Raw genomic sequence first — 19,390 nt, forward strand, 5'->3', positions numbered from 1 at the left:
ATTCATCTGCCTCACAGGGACGGGGAGGGGTGGGGGGGTGGGGTTTTATTGGGGTTCTTCATGGTAAAAAATAAGTATTGGTAAAGGGAAATGTGTTTGATATTTGCATGACTGAGACATAAACCTGAAAGCTTTGTAACCTTTCCCACAGTGATTCAATAAATAAAAAAAAAAAATATTGAGAGTTACTTTGAAAGAACTGAATTTGAAGGGAAAGATGGTTAAAAGGTAGCAAATAGCTGTCAATTGCAAAGGGCTCCCAGGAGAAAAGATGGGACAATTTGAGCATCATAAAGAATAACATTCCGGGTAGAGGGATAGCACAGCGGGTAGGGCGTTTGCCTTGCACGCGGCCAACCTGGGTTCGATTCCCAGCATCTCATATGGTCCCCCAAGCATCACCAGGAGTCATTCCTGAGTACATAAGCCAGGAGTAACCCCTGTGCAACGCTGGGTGTGACCCAAAAAGAAAAAAAAAAGAATAACATTCACAATAGCTTTAAAAGTCTATGATATACAAAAATATGTGAATATACAATACTGAAAAGAGCACACATAATGCTTATCCTCTGAAAATGGCAAGTTGGAAGGTGGTAGTAACCCATTATTCAAGTAACTGATAAAGCCTTTCCTTCTAGGACTGAGTTTCAGGAAAAAGGCTGAGGAAGAAAAAAAATTATTACTTATCATTATTTTGGTATTTTGGACCACACAGGTGACACTCAGGGGTTACTCCTTGCTCACTGCCTTGAGGCTGCTCCCAGCATGCTTAGAGAATGAGTACTGGAAATCAAACCCAGGCCTCTGCACATAAAGCATATACCACATACCTTTGTGTTAGAGCTCGCAGGCCCCTATTTTTATTATTTGGGAGGGAGACTCCCAAGCAGTGCTGGAGTCACTCCCAGCGTCACTCAAAAGTATTACTAGACCATACTCAGCAGTGCCCAGGGATCACCCCTGGGATCTTGCAATGCATTCCAGCCTCCTGAGTTAACTCATTTTCCCAGCCCAAATGAGTGCTTTTTATTATTTTCTTTCTTTTGGTTTGGGGACCATACCCAGAAGTGCTCAGGGAACTATGAGGTGTGCTGAAGATGGAGCCCAAGCTTCCAGTATGCAATGCATTTGCTCAGTCTTTTGAGTTATCACCCCAGCCCCAAAGATAACTTTTTAAAGAAAACAGTCACCAAGTACATAAATGTTATAAATGTAAAAGAAATAGTTTAGAAATCTTAGGATTTTGCAATGCCTGATCAAACAGATTTCTAGGAAGCAATTCTCAAAGGAAGGTAAAATCTTAAAAGTTTGATGGGGAATTCTGCAATGGATGGACCAGTCTAACAACACTGGAATCAATCTTAGGTTACAGAGACAAAAAACAAAACCAAAAAACAAACAAAAACAGGCATTACAGAAAAATGCCTGCTCCATCCCCACCCCAAAGTGAACTTGATTCAGAAAGTATCAGAACAAGCTTCTGCTTCACAGACTGAGAGGGGGAAGGATACGGAAGTCACATACACTGCAAGCATATAAGCAAGTCTGGCCATGTGTAACACTCCAATCCTTGCCCCATATAGTACTTGCCTTGAAAGTCTGACTGACATCAACAAAGGAAAAGGTTAACAGGAAAGGAAAAAAAAACCCCACAAAATAAAACGAAATAAAACAACAAAAACCAGAATATGGTGAACTGCTAACACATTAAAAGACTGAAGAGAAGTATCGGAAAATGCAATGGGTGGATCTCATTTGAATATTGATTCAAACAAACGAAGCATTAAAAAGACATTTAGGGCCAGAGAGATCATTCAGTGGTTAAGGTGCTCGACTTGCACACATGACTCCTGGCATTCCATGTACTCACCTGAGCCTGCCAGGAGTGATTCCTGAGTACTGAGGAGTAAGTCCTGACCCCAAAATTAATCCCCCCAACCCCAAATAAAGACATTTAATTAATGATACTAGGACTATTAGAGGAACACATAAAGTATTGGTAATCTTAAAATCATGTTATGATGGCTTCATAAAACTAGATCTCATTTGTGTAGTTTCCTGGATGAATCTGTGTATTCATTCTAAAGTCTTAGTGACATATCACCAACTGTGCTCTGCCTGATACAGGAACAACTCCCACTGAATCTCTGAGCAGTGTCCGTCTCACCTGGCTGGGGTGGATGAGGTGGTGGCATCTGGTGGTGCATCAGAGGGTAGGGAGGTGGCTGCTGATGAGGCATCATGCCTGGGTGCCCTGCTGCTCCAAGTGGCGCTAGGCCAGGCCCTCCCGAGTGCGGGTGAGCCTGCTGTGGGTTTTGCCCATGCTGCTGCTGTTCCATTTGCTGTCGGGCTCGTAATTCAGCGTATTTCAGCTGTTCCATGTGGAAGTTCTGGCGTTCAGTAAGCAACTGCTGTCTCTGTTGTTCTAACTGAAGGAAAAGAAAGAAAATGAAATGACACCAGGAACATTCTCAGAATTAAGTGATATGCACAATATACCTGAATTCCTCATACGTCAACACAGTTACATAGGCACCCCACCTCCTGCTACATCCCCAAGGAGAGAAAAAGCTTTTTTTTGTGAGCAACTGATTTCCATTCCGACATTTGTGACATCATGGCATTCTTTATGTTGAATATAAAGTTTGCATTTTCTTGTACCGAACACCTAATAGACTCTTGTTCTCTGGGCCCACTCTAGAGACATGTCTGTGTGCCATCAGGCAGGACCTTAAATAGTATAAACAGTTTTCACACTGCCTGAATCTACCCCAAATAAAACAATTGTATCTCTGTAGTTATTTCACGGGCTGGAGTGATAGCACAGCAGATCGGGCGTTTGCCTTGCACGTAGCCGACCCAGGTTCAATTGCTCTGTCCTTCTCGGAGAGCTCGGCAAGCTACCAAGAGTATCCCACCCGCATGGCAGAACCTGGCAAGCTCCCAGTGGTGTGTTCAATATGCCAAAAACAGTAACAAGTCTCACAATGGAGATGTTACTTGTGCCCACTCAAGCAAATCAATGAACAATGAAGGACAGTTGGACAGTGCAGTAATTTCTCACATGGTGAAATTTCAAGTCTATCCAACCTTCTCAGATGCTCTCTCAAAAGTGAACCCTCCAGTTAGATATTATTTTAGAGTGTGACACCAGAGTTAAAGGCTCTGGATAAATAAAAGTGGCCTTAGCTGCAAACGTACACATTCCACAGCCCCCTTTGGGGTCATACCCAGCGATGCACAGGGGTTACTCCTGGCTCATACACTCAGGAATTACTCCTGGTTGTGCTCGGGGGACCATATGGGATGCTGGGAATTGGACCTGGGTCGGCCATGTGCAAGGCAAATGCCCTACCCATTTTGCTATCATTCCAGTCCCAAAGGCACACATTTTTTTATGTGCCACTTGGCTGAGTAGTGCCACAGTAAAATTTAACATACAAATACTCACATCAGCATGATGAATATGAACATTCTGGACCATACCCCAGTGGTGCTCAGGGCTTACTCCTGGCTCTGTGCTTAAGTATGACTCTTAAGCACAGGGGACCATATGGGATGCCATGGATTGAACCTGGGTTGGCTGCATGCAAGGAAACAACCGTATCCACTGAGTTATTTCTCTGGCAAATGAATATAACATTTTAATAATCTTTCTGAGATCCAAAATAAAATAAAGAGGAACATTTATTGTTTGTGCCAGGAAACCCAGAAACCATGCCTGACAGTAGTTTAGACAACGGGATGCACCATGAAAACTATGAAAGTTAATTTAATTCAGAGCTATAAAAGAAAATCAGTTTAGGGGGCTGAAGCATTATGTTAGGGGCTAAAAATAAATTTAGGGCTGGAGACTAAAGCATGAACCCCATAGGCTGGGAGGCCTATGCAGGAGGCCTAGGTCTGACCCCTAGAATCACATTGTTTGCCTAGCACTGCCAGTAGTGGCACCAGGACAGTGAGGAGTAGCTCTGGAGCACCACCAGTGATGCCCCCCACTGCCCCTGGAATGAATCTGAACACGAGAAAAAGGAAAATCTAAATATACAGAAATAACATAAAGGTTATAGAGAACATCAATAATTTCTTTTCAATAAAACCCCACACATACTAATTTTTTCTACTAAAATTATTCATAAAATTTTGTGTTGTGTGTGCGGTAACTGGAGGACCAAGAGAGTCAGGGACCAAACCCAGCCAGCAAGCACCTTAAACCCTGTACTACCTCTCCACACCACCATTTGAAATGGAAGATCTGATGCACTAAAGTAGCACTGATTAGATTTAGGCTATTCAGCAAAACAATTACAAACCACAAACAGCTCCCGAGCACTTGAAATGTGGCTAATCTGATTTATTTTGGGGGGCTGGGATGAATTTGTGCCACCCCTAGATGTGCCCAGAGGGTTTGACTCCTGGGTCTGTGCTCAGGGATTATATGTGGGGCTAGGGTCAATAAAACTGAGTGCTAGTTAGCTGTCTGCAGAGTCTCCTGAGAGAGGAGAGCTTCTGAAATGAATCACTCAGTGAGAGTTTAAGGGGGTCTCAAGGAGTGAGATGGATTCTGCATTGCTGTTAATAAAGCCAGTCTGAATGAACCTCTCTTTGAATGTATATGAAATAGGAACTGCAGGATATAAAGAGTGGGAGAATCCTCTGGCTGTCTAGCTCAGCAAGACAAGACCAATCAGAAATAATGTACAAGAGGCAGACTGACAAGGATCTAACACAGTGGTTTCAACCACAAGTCTCTAAGGTATCAAAAGGCTGAATAGGTCCTTGGTTTTGCTTGCTTACTTTCTTCTGCTTTTCGGGGGGTCACAATGGGACCACTAGCGGCTTATTCCTGGCTCTATGTTCAGGGATTATGAGACCATATGGGATGCTGGGGACGGAATCTGGGTTAAGTCTAGAGCAAGGCAACTGCCCTACAGGCTGTACTGTATCCGGGGTTTTTCTTTCTTTAAACCCCTCTTTCTAGGAAATAGAAGACTTTGCTGAGAACAGGCTTCTGAAGGTATCACAAGAGGATTTCCAACCTATGTTCTTTTGGAGCTTTTATTGGCCTGAAGAGCTTGGCAAGTCCTGCAGTTATGGGAGAATTTTGGAATTTAGGTCAAGATCTGCTTTATAAAGAGGCTAAACCGTCAGTGTATGATCTTTTTGTTTGTTTGTTGAGAGGAGGAAATTGCATCTGGTGGTGGGAATCTGCTGTACCAGGAATTCAATCTTCTCTTCTTCCGCATGTGGTCTGCCCACTGAGCCAATTCTCTTGCCCCAAAAGCAGAATTATTACTGGAAAGAGCCGTTGTATCTCATAAGGTCAATGGAAGGTAACCCACCCTTGTTTTAGTTATTACCTACTCAAGGGTGGGTTACCAAACCAGCCATTCTTTGGAAACTGACCTTAGTATCAAAGAATTTACCTTGGAAAAGAAAAAAATAAACAAAGGGCTAGCTAAGGGGAGGGGGGAAAAAAAGCCAATTTTGCCTGTTTACTTACTCATTAATTCACCTTTAATATACTTTTTTCTGAGATCTGTCATTTCAAAACATCAAAGGGAATTAAATTAGAACTGTGGGGCCAGAGAGTAAATCAGCTAAGGTGCTTGCCTTGCACATGGTGACCTGGGTTCAACCCCCAGCACACCATATGGTCACCCAAGCCTACTAGGAATTATGTCTAAGTGCAGAGCTAGACATAACCCCTGAGCATTGCCTGGTGTGGTCCACCAACTTAAAATTTGAAAAAAACTAGAATTGACACGTGATTGTCCCCTCCCCACACCGTGAGACAGAACCCACTTAAAGCTCAAGTATAATGAGGACAAACAGGTCATCTCTGAGGTGAGAGGAGAGCCCAGTTGCCTCCAGCTGGACCATTTCTGTTATGGAGCACATGCATTACTATGGCAACATCCTGGCGTCACTGTGCAAACAAACAAACAAACAAACATGAAACCCGCCTCTCTTCTGTGTGAATATCTGATTGCTTCTGAAACTAATGAAGACTACACTCACTTGAAGGCAACCAGACATAATATGAACTAGAAATTCCCAAGTAGTATAAGTCTAATGTAGAGCTCAGTGATTCTAAACCTGAAAAGTTTGTTCTCGAACACTGTTATGTTTGAATGTAAAAAGGCAGTAAAGTTAAAAGAAAGATAACCCTCAACCTGTAATGAAATTGATCATTCTTTACTTATAATTATGGGAAGATAGTAAAACACAAAAGTATCAATGTTTATAACATAATCCTAGATTTAAAAAAAAACATTGTATTCCTATATAAACATGTACAACACTCACTAAAAATGAACTACAGGCCACAAAACTATTAATACTGTTAATTTCTAGGAATTGAGGTTAGGAGAATTTTTAAAAATATATTTATATTTGAACATTTTAACGTATTATTTTCATAATCCAAAACTAAAAATCAGAAATTGTCCAAGTTATGTGATACAGACAGCTTTTCTTTCTCTCTTTCCATTTCCTAGGATTGTGGATAAATAGCTAAACTGAACAGTGTAAATCACTCACTTAAATAGAGTGTTAATGAATCTGCTCACTTTCTTTCATTGCTTCAATCTAGCTCTAGGGAACCCAGCTTCACACAAAGCTGCCTGTAGCTGTGCTCTGAAGACCCATCCCCTTTGCTGCATTCAAACTGTGCCTTCCTCTCCCCTTTCCCTTCTACACTGTGTGTATATATAAAGCAACCCAATCTAAGCGGAACCTGAATACAACAGCACTTTTCTACACCAAGACACCAAACAGACACAGCTGCAAGTGCAGCTGAAGTTCACACAAAGCTTCTCTCCCCACTTCATCTGCATAAAGCAGGGAGGTGGAGTGGGAAAGAGTAAACGATGTAAAAGAGTAAAAGAAAACTCCATCTCCACTGCCAAAGATTCGAATATCAGCGGAGACCTGAAGCCTCTACCTGCTAGGCCTCAAAAGTGAAGCAAACCTTTGCAAAGTTTGGGGCCAGTAACCTGACATTCACTTTAGCAGGGCCAAGTCCCAAATGAACATATCCATTCCTTCTTTTATGTGTCGGAAAACCTAACCATTTCTTTCACTACAGCTACCCTAGTCCAAACCATCAGAATCTCTCACAGAGATCACCCAAAGAGCCTCTTTACCAGTTCTCCCTAGTCTGTTACTTTATAACACTCTTAATGATCTCAGATAACCTGTGAGGAGGATCACTAGTTCTTTGCTCGAAGTCCTGCATTCTCCATTTTAATCAGAGTACAATAGGGAATTCAATGATTCAGTTATCATCATATGGCTTTATCTTCTCACCTCCTCCTACTCAACCATCTGCCTAAGTTCCCAAACATGTCAATCAGGCAGCAGCCATGACTGCTGCTAGTCCCTAGAAGCACTTGTCCCATTGCTAGTTTCACACTAAAGTTCATTCACAAGAAACCTCGAAGACCTGAAAACCCCAGGGCTGGGAGGATGACTCAGAGAAATGGGGCACAAGTCTGGTATGTGTGAGGCCCCAAGCTCTTATCAGTGGTACTACATACTTGCAGTAGGCATAAGCCCTAAACACTAAATCCTGTCATGCTCAGGGCTACTCCTGGCTATCCAGCCCTACGAGGAATTTCCCAACTCACTGGAAAAGATTCCGAAACACAAATGACAATGCTTTTGCCAGGGTCAAGGCATTCCAGCTCTCTCCAAGTAGTTGTAGCCTCTCATAGACCCCATCTGAAACTTACTTTTTTTTTTTTGCTTTTTGGGTCACACCCGGCAATGCTCAGGGGTTACTTCTGGCTCATGCACTCAGGAATTGCTCCTGGCGGTGCTTGGGGGACCATATGGGATGCTGGGAATCGAACCTGTGTTGGCCATGTTGGCTGCGCGCAAGGCAAACACCCTACCCACTGTGCTATCGCTATAGCCCCCTACTGTGTTTTTTTAAAATTTTATTTAATTTTTGCTTTTTGGGTCACACCCAACGATGCACAGGGGTCACTTCTGGCTCTGCACTCAGGAATTATCCCTGGCGGTGCTCAGGGGACCATATGGGATGCTGGGAATCGAACCTGGGTCGGCCGCGTGCAAGGCAAATGCCCTACCCGCTGTGCTATCCCTCCAGCCTGCTGTGTTTTTTTTTTTTAAATTGAATCACTGTGAGATACAGTTACAAGATTCTTCATAATTAAGTTTCAATCATCCCTTGACCAATGTCTCCAGTTTCCCTGCCGCCCACCCCACCCCGGGCACTCTCAGCCTGCCTCTATGGCAGACGCTTTCTTCTCATATCATCCCCTTCTTTTTCTTTCAGGCACTATGGTTTGTAATACTGTCACTAAAGGGGAACCATACATATTACTTTATCCAGTTCTTGTTCCCAAAGCACAGCCAGAAATGATCTCTGAGTGCACAGCCAGGAATAACCGCTGAGCATCTCTGGGTGTGGCTCCCCTCCCCACAAAAAAGTATTTTCTTCTTGTCTCTGGATATCCAGGGCCTCATGTATGCAAAGCATTTACCCTAAAACTCTGTTACATCTCTGGCCTTGAAGATTCAACTTTTATAGATATAATAGTTTGACATATCTGGGAAACCAAAATGTAAGTCAATGTTTAGTTAATTAGTTTCAGACATCTCTCTCTCTCTCTCTCTCTCTCTCTCTCTCTCTCTCTCTCTCTCTCTCTCTCATTTTTTCAGGTTTTTGGGCAACACACGGTGATGATCAGGGATTACTCCTGGCTCTGCACTCAGGAATTACTCCTGGCAGTGCTCAGGTAACCATACAGGATGCTGGAAATCAAATCTAGGTCGGCCATGTGCAAGTCAAGTGCCCTATCCGCTGTCCTATCTCTCCAGCCCCTGAATATTTCTTTTCTTTTTGATGCTGGAGTTTGAGTTCTGAGCTCGATCACTGAACGAATATTTCCTTTCTTTATCAATACTAGCTGAAGATCCTCTGGAAAGTGCAAATAGGAAGGAAAAACGTGTTAAGTTTTAAAAGATAATTTAAAAAAAAAAGGTAAAAGTAGGATAGAACTTATTTTTTAATAAAACTTGCATTTTAAGATAGCTAATGTTTAACTGTTAAAAACTTCCATATGCAATAAAACAAAAAAGAAAAGGCAGGAAAAAAAAAACACCCAAAACTAACTTTCCATATACTCCCTCTACTTACAGCTTCTTTCTCTCTGTCCATGATAGTTTCCAGCTCCTCAAAATGTCGAAGTTTGATCTCCAGTTTCTTCATCTGTGTCTCAACCAGGAGAGCGACTAGAGACTTGATCTTCCGCTCTTCTACGGCAGCCAGGTGCTAAGGGCAAAACATGCAATTATTTAAACATTTGCTTAAAAAAATAAAACAGAAAAAAAAATGTGAAGTTACAAGACTTTTATAATTAAAGACTCCATCAAGAAGATGAGATAGAGGGGTATGGTGCCACCAGCAGGTCAATCTGTACCTGTGAGGCGAGTGCATCAGCAGCCTGATGGCACCGTCAGACTTTCAGATACCCCAAAATTACTGCTCTGCATTTGGCCAGACCCCAAAAACTTTGGGCAAAGTTTACCAAGAAAGTAAATGGCCAAAAGTTAGGTATGTGGGAAACACACCCACAAACCACCTCCAGCTCAGCTATATAATTGGAGGCATGGCCTCTCTGGTTCCTGATTGAACTGCTTAATGACCATGATGCCAGAGACTCAGAAACGAATCTCGGAACCCAAAGTCTTTTGGCAGAAATGTGTCCTGTTCCTGCAGTAGGTTACTCTTACCAGGCCACCCAAGGGAGAAAGGATGCTGTCCCTCCACCTGCTTCCCCTTGGCAGCTTGGTGGCTGCCATCCACCCATCCACCAGAGGCCACTGGACAGTCAGGTTTGGGCCCACAGTGAGGAGACATGCTGGGCCTCACCGGATGGGGGTGGAACCGGCCCTTCCCTTCCCATCCCAACAAGACCCCAAGTCGCCGCCTACAAACAGCCTCTCTGGCTCCTGATCAAGCAGCCATGATCCCAAAGACTCAGAAACAAATCTCGAAACCCAGCGGCTTTTGGCAGAAATGCATCTGGACTGCATACAAGATGGCCACCGCCTCAGAGTTTATAGGAAAGCCAGGTATGAGCCGTCACCTCCACGAGCGGCTCTCCGGCACGGCCATGGCTCCAGAGGCAAAAGGACTTAATCCAGAGCCTGGCAGTTTGCGGCAGAAAAGTGAATGGACCACGCGTTAAACTATGGCGTCATGCCTCCCCGGGAGGGAAAGAGTGTTGCTCCCTTCAGCAGTACCGGCTCATCCTTCACACCCTACCGAGGTCACAAGTTGCCCCCCACGAATGGCTCTCCAGCACAGCCATAACACCAGACGCACAGAAACCAATCTCGTAATTATCTGGCTCTTTGCAGAAATCCACAATCATTATATGATTCTTATAACCAGCTATAGAAAACAAAGTATTTCACAATGCCTTTTCAGCAATTCCGATTGTTGGGGGGGAAATTCTAAACAATAATGGTGCATCTTTTGTCAAAATAATGAATGCAATCAATGTAGAGAAAAGTTAAGTAAAAATCATCTGCCTCACAGAACTGGGAGGGGTGCGAGGGGGGGTACATTGGGGTTCTTGGTGGTGAAAAATGAATACTGGTGAAGGGAAAGCTGTTTGATCATTGTATGACTGAGACTTAAACCTGAAAGCTTTGTAACTTTTCCCACAGTGATTCAATAAATAAACCTAAGAAGGAAAAATAAATAAAATTATGGGAAAAAAAGGTGAGATAGGTTGAAACAGGATGAAACTCTGACGCACAAAATGGATGTAGATGCCCAGGAACACTTCTCACCTCCACACTCATGCTTATAATTGTTCCTCTCTTCACTATCCTAACCTTCCTATGAAATGTTCAGTGGTAGAGAAGTTGTGAACTCTCTCTGTAACCAAGACTTAGATACAACAATACCTCTGTCTTCCTATTGATAGGAGAACTAACTAAACTCATAGGAGGAAGCAAACAATACTTTTTTCATCCCTAATGTGAGGATGGGGTCCAGAGCAAGGAAAACAAATACAGATGGATATTTATTACTCATGCTTCTTATCAACTGAGTAGCACAAAGAAAAATCTGCTACACTATACAGAGAGAACGAAGACCACATGTTTGGTCAAGGATCTGAGTAAATTTGAGGGACCAATCCCATCTCCCCTAGACACAATGAAAAAAGTATTCATCAACAAACTTGCAAGATCATTCTGCATTCACTTTCTATATATTTGCTGAAATACATAATCTATCTGCTAAATTTATATGCTTATTTTGCTTTAATTACATTAACTTATTTTTGGGGAAAAAAACCTTATAAATTGCTGGTCTGAATGATATCTACACCAGTTTTTGAAAGCTGATGTGTAGAGTGGAGTTCATCTGCAGGTATAAAAAGTTGAAAACCACTGCTCTATATTTTGTGTTTTTTACAAAATCTAGAAGAAATATGCAAGAGAAGTTTATTTTGGGTTTCTGGAAGCAACACTCATAGACAACACTAAAAATGAAACTTGTTTTTAACCATTTCATAATTAAAAAAGAAAAATCTGATTTTATGGAGACTCACTCGTCAGTAGAATGACTCAAAAGCATAAGCAAAAGATAACAATGAGCTGCTTTTATGAATCAACAGTTATCAATGCTAAAAAGTGTCTCTCTCAGTTAAACTGAGCTACATAGAACCATTAAAAGCCGGGCTGAGGAGATGGCTTAAGAGGCTGGAGTGCATGCTTTGTATATAGGAGCCTCTAGTCTGACTCCTGGCACTGTCAAGAGCAACTCCCAAGCACTGAGCTAGGAACAGACTACAAACACCACTGGGCATGAATCAAAACCAAGCAAATAAAAGACAGAAAAGGTTAAATTAAGATTCTAAGATTCTAAGCATGCTCTCGGTGGATGGTGTTAAGTAACTTAATTTTAAAATAGCAAGCATGAGCATCATATAAAACTGAAAGCTTACAAAGTCAAAAAGCAGATCTCCCTCTCATTCTGCCTATCCTTGGAGAAAATTAACAATTTCTAATTTTACTTAATAAAAATGTTTCTGTTAAAACTCTGTCGGCCTACCACCCCAATAGAACCAGCCCCAGCAGCTGAAAACATCCAGAACTCAACAATCACCATGCTCACGGCTGCTCTCCACAAAGCTCAGACAAGCCTCACCCCTGAGTTAATCTATTCCTGGACATCTGATACTTTACACCACCATTATACCAAAAGTAGCATACCACATCTGATGGTATGATGGCAAAGTAGAAGACAATCAATCTTAGGGGGAATATACATATTTATATATGTATTAAATATATAAGCTAACAAGGCTCAACCTTTAACATGTTACTAAACTCTTACAGAAAGGCTTACTGGCTTCCTGAGTGAAATACAACAATCTTCACACATTTTCCTCTAAGAAACCTTTTTTTGTCTCATTTTTAGTGAATTACTAATAACAAGCAATACAAAATAAATTATTTCAGTTTTGCTTTGGGGGCATGGTTTGGGATTCAGGATGGAAATATGGTGGGAAGGTGTAATGGTGGTGGGATTGTGTAAGAATATGAAATGTAAGCAAATACTGTGAACAACTTTATAAAAATAAAAAAACTGTTGGACAATATTTTTGAGACATGCGAAGGAAGATTTATATGCAAGAATTTTTTCTTTTTCTTTTTTTTTTGCTATTTGGGTCACATCCGGCGATGCACAGAGGGTTACTCCTGGCTCATGCACTCAGGAATTACTCCTGGTGATGCTCGGAGGACCATATGGGATGCCGGGAATTGAACCTGGGTTGGCTGCGTGCAAGGCAAACGCCCTACCCGCTGTGCTATCGCTCCAGCCCCCTAGATGCAAGAATTTGGGGACATCCCTTAGTATCATGAACCTAAGTGTGTATATATCCTTTCTAATTAATGCTTTCTCTTGGGGGTGGGGGTGAGGGTCTGCACTAGACAATTCTCAGGAGTTAATCAGCAAATATGTCAAAATGTTTCCTCTCAAAACTGAACAGGAGTTTTCAAAAAGAAAGTGCTCACTGGGGCTGGAGCGATAGCACAGAGGGTAGGGCGTTTGCCTTGCACGCAGCCAACATGGCCGACCCAGGTTCGATTCCCAGCATCCCATATGGTCCCCGAGCACCGCCAGGAGTAATTCCTGAGTGCATGAGCCAGGAGTAACCCCTGAGCATCGCCGGGTGTGACCCAAAAAGCAAAAAAAAAAAAAAAAAAAAAAAAAAAGAAAGTGCTCACTAAGAAATGTTTAAAATAGGAGCCAAGGTATTTGCTGATTACAATAAATCCTCAGCACCATCAATGGTCCCCTGTACTCACTAGGACTGATCTTAGCACTGAGTCAGGAGTAAGACCTGAGGCACTGCTGGGTGTAACCCAAAACAATCCACAGCAAAAGGCAGTGTTGAAAATTTAAGAACACCAGTTTAAATAAATATTTTCAGAAAGGAAAATAAAAACCAAACAAGTTACAAACAAAATTTCTACCTGCATCATACTTCTCAAAAGAAAACATAGCTTTTCAGGGCCAAGGATACAGTGCAGCATAGAATTATGCCTGGAAGGTAACAAAGCCCTTGATTTGATCCCTCAAACTAATCCCAGCCAAGTAAGAAAAAAAGTAGGCTTTTAAAGATAAACATAAAATTTCTTCTAAATTCTGAAGTATATTAAATTTCAAGTACCACAATTTAAGTCCATTAAGTGAATTCAGAAAGTTTACTTCTTATACCTAGTTTAAAAGAAATGCTCCAGTGAATTAAGTGTTAAAGGAGAGAATGAAAGAAGATGAGATCCAGAAGCCACTGAAATTCTAAGCTCAAGGGTAGGAATGAGAATGTCAAGATAATAAACAAGGTTGGCAGAAAGTGATTAAACTGGGGCTGGAGCAATAGTACACTGGGTAGTGTGTTTGCCTTGCACGCGGCCAACCCGGGTTCGAATCCCAGCATCCCACATGGTCCCCTGAGCTCTGCCTGGAGTAATTCCTGAGCACAGAGCCAGGAGTAACCCTGCGCATCGCTGGGTGTGAACCAAAAAGAAAAAAAAAGGAAGTGATTAGACTATCTTATGTATTGTTATAGACAGCCCAAATAACTTTGTGAACACATTTTTAAAAATCCAAATTTGCAAGGTATGGCCCCAAATAGCACTGGGTGAGACCGCATCTTCCCCCTACGCCCCCAACAACAAAAAAGCAAGCTGTTTGGAATACAGTTGATACAGAATTTTGTTTCCATCACAAGTAATAATTCTAGCTGACAGAAGTAGTACCTATCATACATAAAGAAACAAACAGGTACCAAAGAGAGAGTACAGCAGGCAATGTGCCTGTCTTGTCTGTGACCCTACATGGTCCCCTGAGCCCCACCAGGAGTGATCCTTGAGCGTAGAGCCAGGAGAAAGCCCTGAGCACTGCTAGGTGTAGCTCAAAAAGAGTGACACAGACTAACTCTAGGCAACATGATAAAAAGGAATATAGAGGAATTTTTCCTAGTTTATCCCAAACAAGAAAAAAGATAGGTTATCAAAGATTTAATAGAAATTATTTTAGTAAGGGGGTGGAGGGAGAATACAGTGAGTAGTATGCTTGCCTTGGACACGGTTTGGTCTCCAGCATCCTAAATGGTTCCCAGAGTACTACCAGGAGTAATTTCTGAGTGCAGAGCCAAGAGTAACTCCTGAGGATCACCAAGTTTGGCCCCCAAACAAACAAAACCATTAACAACAAAACATAAAAATTTATTTTAATGAATGAAATCCAATCACTGAAATCAATGTTTGCATTAATTTTTTTTTTTTAATTTGTGTCATACCTAGCAGTGCTGCAAGAACTATGGGTTCTGTGCTTGGGAGTGTTCCTTAAGGTGTTGGAGGTGGGTGTGGAAGAGGGAAATGGATGTAATGCCAGGGATAAAACACACAAGGCCACATACAAGGTGAATGTCTTAACCACAGGAGAGGTCACCAATGAAATTTCAGTCAACATTTATCCATTAAACCTTCTAATTAAAATGTACAATGAGCATTTTCCTATTTACTAAGAGAATTTTAGAAATAAGGAATCAAGTTATGAGGTATTTCTGAAGATTAAGAATAAATCTTGTTTGTTCCCAAATGAACACCTAGTTATGGTGTTGTAGTAAAATAAGAGAATATTTGTGGTCATAAGAAAATGGGATCTCTGCTTTCTCTGGTGGAGAAAAAAAGAAAAAATCCTATTGTAGGAAATGTATTCTAATTTGGGTGTTTTCTAGTTTAATTAAGCAATAGTTCTGGACTTTTTCTTCCATATAATCTGAAATATCCATTTGGTTAGGTTCCAGTCAAGGGTTTTTCTTTTCTGATCCACTAACTCCTTCCAGTGGGTCAGTCCACAGCCTATCAGTGTCAAGCACAATGAAAAAGTGATATGATAAAGAGCCCCTCGAATGGTGAGACCGGGGGAAAGCCAGAAAGCATGCCTACACCATCTGTTCTGGAGCTAGATCTAGAACCTCTCATTACCATCCCATGTCAAAGTGTGACAAACAATTAAAATGTATCAAGGAAAACTCTTAATAACAAAGCTGTTTATAGACACAGAAAAACAAAAAGAGAATAAGAGAAAACTTAGATTGCATGGATAAGCTGTACTAATTACAGTAATCTAAGTGAATTTCTTACCCCCCCTAATTACTATGTAGTACAAAAATGATTGTGTGTGTGGTGAAATGTGTCAGATCCAGCTGTAGAGGCAATGAATAGTTCATGTGTGCCAAGTCATGGAGCAAAAGCATCTGTATCACTCTCACAAGGGAAACCTAGAAGTTTTGAAAATTTAGATTTAAAAGCTGAGAAATGAAAATGAGTAATGGTGAGAGTGAAAATTCAATGACCTGAAAAAAAAAACTGTTCTCTGGACACTTTCAAATATTGTATGGAATCTCTCTAAAGGCCAGATACATTGATGTCTAAAATTAGTTTTTCTGCCATCGATAGTTATTGGCATAGTTTACAGATACTGCTGCCAAAGGTGCACTATGAGACCAGAGGAACGCATCATGAAACAGTCATAAAACCTTGTGGTGATCCTCCATTCATGTCGCTTTTTTGGCACCCTATACGGAAACATACAGAACAGAGAGGAGCAAAAATAAGAGGAAGACTAAGAAACCCATGCTGTGTGAGGGGGCAGAGTACACAGAAAAGTCCAGCTGGAAATGAGAGTGGGCTGCCTGGTAGAAAGAACAGGCACAAACAGGTAAACAGACCAAAAAGGGTCCTGATCGTAAAAGTCAAATGAACTTCAGGGGCTCCCAGATATAGGTAACTCTTCAGATCCCTGCTTAGGATGTGTGAGGCTGTCAGTGGGCTCCCATGTATCACAAGTGTGATCTACAGCACAACACAACCAAATGTGCAAGCTTGTGAGAGCACTGTCACCAAATGAGCAAATTGGATATCACAACATAAAAGAAGGTTGGAACTGGTGATTTTAACCAAGAGCTAGAGAAGTATCTGAGTAGATACAATACTCATCAGTATTTTAAATGCATTTTACAGTATTTTAATCATATACTGTATGATTCCATTTCTATAAAGCAAGAAGATAGGAACAATTCAGGGTATTAGGAGAAAGGTTAGTAACTATATCAAGAGAGTAAACAGTCATTAGGAAGTGCTTACCGTCTCTGGTAAAGCTGTTTCAATTTTTATTTCTAGGGGGAAGAGAAGTCAGGGTTATACACAGTAGTGCTAGGGGGTTACTCCCAGCTCAGTACTTAGGGTTCATTCTTAATGGTGCTCAAGGGACCACGTGGTGCCAGGTTGCCAAGTCTTCTAAATGCAAAGCATGTGATAGCTATCTTTCCAGCCCAATGCTATGTTTCTCCCTGTAGGTGTTGTTTAAGATGGTACCAGTCATTAGAAGTGTGGTTGGCCACACATGAGGCATGCACCTTATCTCCTGTACCTCTACAACCTCAATTATGAAACCCTATTTATTTTTTAACTTATTACTATTTTTCTGTTTTGCGACTATCTGTCTGTGCTAGGGCTTAATGCCTGGCTCTGTACTTAGGTACTCATTCCTGGCAGGGTCCAGAAACCATATATGGTGCTGGGGATTGAACCCAGGTAGGTTGTGTGCAAGGCAAGCGTCAACCCTGTACTATCTCTCCAGCCCATCAATTAGGACTTTTTTTTTTTTTTGCTTTTTGGCACTGCACAGGGGTTACTCCTGGATCATGCACTCAGGAATTACCCCTGGTCTTGCTCGGAGGACCATATAGGATGCTGGGAATCAAACTCGGATTGGCCGCGTGCAAGGCAAATGCACTACCCGCTGTGCTATCACTCCAGCCCCCAATTAGGACATTTAAAGCAGGGGCTGGAAAGAGAGTACAGTGGGCAGGGCACTTGCCTCACATGCAACCAACTCGGGTTCAATCTTGTACTCCATATAGTCCCCTAAGCACTACCAGGAATAATTCCTAGTGCAGTGCCAGCAGTAAGCCCAGAGTATCACCAGGTGTGGCCCGAAAACCAAACCAGAACAAACAAACAAACAAACAACAACAACAAAAAGGGGATGGAGTGATAGTTCAGAAGGTAAGGCACTTGCCTTGTACAATGCCAACCAAAGTTCACTCCCCAGTATCCTATATGGTCTCTGAATACAGGAGTGTTCCCTAAGCACATAGTCAGGAGTAAGCCCTGAACACTGCTGGGTGTAGTCCCCAAACAAAACAAAACAAAAGATTATGCTAGCTTAAGCAAAACAAATGGGATGATGGCATCAAATAAAGGCCTTAAAAAAGCAGTCATGGTCCAGGCAATATCCTATGAACTAAACTGGATGGCTGAACAGCTTCAATAGAAAGAATATGAGCAGTCAAAGGAGTCGAAGAAACGGTACAGGGATTAAGGCACTTCCTTGCACTGAACTGAACCTGGTTCAATCTCCATCAAGGCATAAAGTCCACTGTGCACACCAGTAGTGACCCTTTAGCACAACTGTATGTGGCCCAAAATTAAGGGGAAAAAAAAAGAAAAAGAGGGGGGACGGAAGTTAAAAGACCTGAAGCTGCATTTGAAATAGTCGTGCCATTAACCTGATAGAGGGCTCACAAAGGAAGTAGGTTCTCCTGGTCTCCAACTTCTTGTTAAAGACCAAATGTTCCAAAGACGTATGTTAGGTTTCTAAGATCCCTGATGATTATGTGAATAATAAAAACCAATGATGGACCAAAGCAAATAAAAAAATTAATTTGGTGACCATATCACTATGAGTCTAAATAAGAGTAGACTTAGCAAATAAAAAAATTTGGTAACCACACCACTATGAATCTAAACAAAAGTAGACTTAAAAGTTCGCGTTCCTCACGCCCTACCGAGGTCACCAGTCGCCCCCCACGAGCAGCTCTCCTGCACGGCCACAGTCCCAGAAGCACAAGGACTTAATGCAGAAACCAGCAGCTTGGAGTTAATCCACGCCATCATGCCTGCCAGGAGGGGAAAGGGTATTACTCCCTTCCGCCCTCCCCCCTCTGGAAAGAAAGATGGCGGCCGCATGGGAGCCTTGTGGAGAGCAGGTATGAGCCGGGGGTGTGGGGGCGACTAAAACCTCATGGGATGGGGGGCGTTCCGGTCCGTTCCTCACGCCCTACCGAGGTCACCAGTTGCCCCCCACGAGCGGTTCTCTGGCACAGCCACGGCCCCAGAGCACAGAAACCAATCTCTAATTATCTGACTTTCAGTAGAAATACTTCCAGGGTTAATAAGTAGAATAGCAGAAATCGCTATCGCGGCCGCGCGACATTTAATTCTTGAACCCAGCTGTAGAAAGCAAATCACTGCACAACGCTTTTTCAGCATGCCTGATTGGGGGGGGGGGGGGGGGGGCGGTAAACTCTAAATAATAATGGTGCATCTTTTATCAAACAATGAATCTAGTCAAAGTAGATAGAGTGTTAACTAGAATTCATCTGCCTCACAGGCATTGGGAGGGGTGGGAGGTGGGGTTTTATTGGGGTTCTTCGTGGTAAAAAATAAGTATTGGTAAAGGGAAATGTGTTTGATATTTGCATGACTGAGACCTAAGCCTGAAAGCTTTGTAACTTTTCCCACAGTGATTCAATAAATAATAAATTAAAAAAAAAGGAAAGAAAAACATGGTGATGCTAACAATAAATAATGGCATTTATTTTGTGTGGATGATTATATTTGTAACTTGGGAAACACATTTTCCAAATTGTATCCAAAATCCAAAAAGGGTCCTTTTAAAAGAAATTTTAAAGAAATAAAACTGAAAGAAGGATAAAAAAAAAAAAGTTCATAGAGGAAGGAGCTAGTAGAGGAAAGG

At 42.0% G+C, this 19,390-nt stretch overlaps 1 protein-coding gene across 1 annotated transcript in view; it reads right to left on the bottom strand.

Annotated features, from left to right (window-relative positions):
- Positions 1 to 19,390, bottom strand: part of SMARCC1 (SWI/SNF related, matrix associated, actin dependent regulator of chromatin subfamily c member 1) — a 132,708-nt gene that overhangs the window by 15,222 nt on the left and 98,096 nt on the right. The window contains exons 25-26 of the mRNA XM_056129210.1: positions 9,170 to 9,304; positions 2,168 to 2,429 (exon numbers count right to left, since the gene is read on the bottom strand). Of these exons, the coding sequence (XP_055985185.1) occupies positions 2,168 to 2,429; positions 9,170 to 9,304 (397 nt within the window). The remainder of the gene's footprint in view (positions 1 to 2,167; positions 2,430 to 9,169; positions 9,305 to 19,390) is intronic.

Source organism: Sorex fumeus, unplaced genomic scaffold, assembly GCF_029834395.1.
Source record: "Sorex fumeus unplaced genomic scaffold, SorFum_2.1 ptg000072l, whole genome shotgun sequence".
In the NCBI taxonomy this organism is placed as follows: Eukaryota; Metazoa; Chordata; class Mammalia; order Eulipotyphla; family Soricidae; genus Sorex; species Sorex fumeus.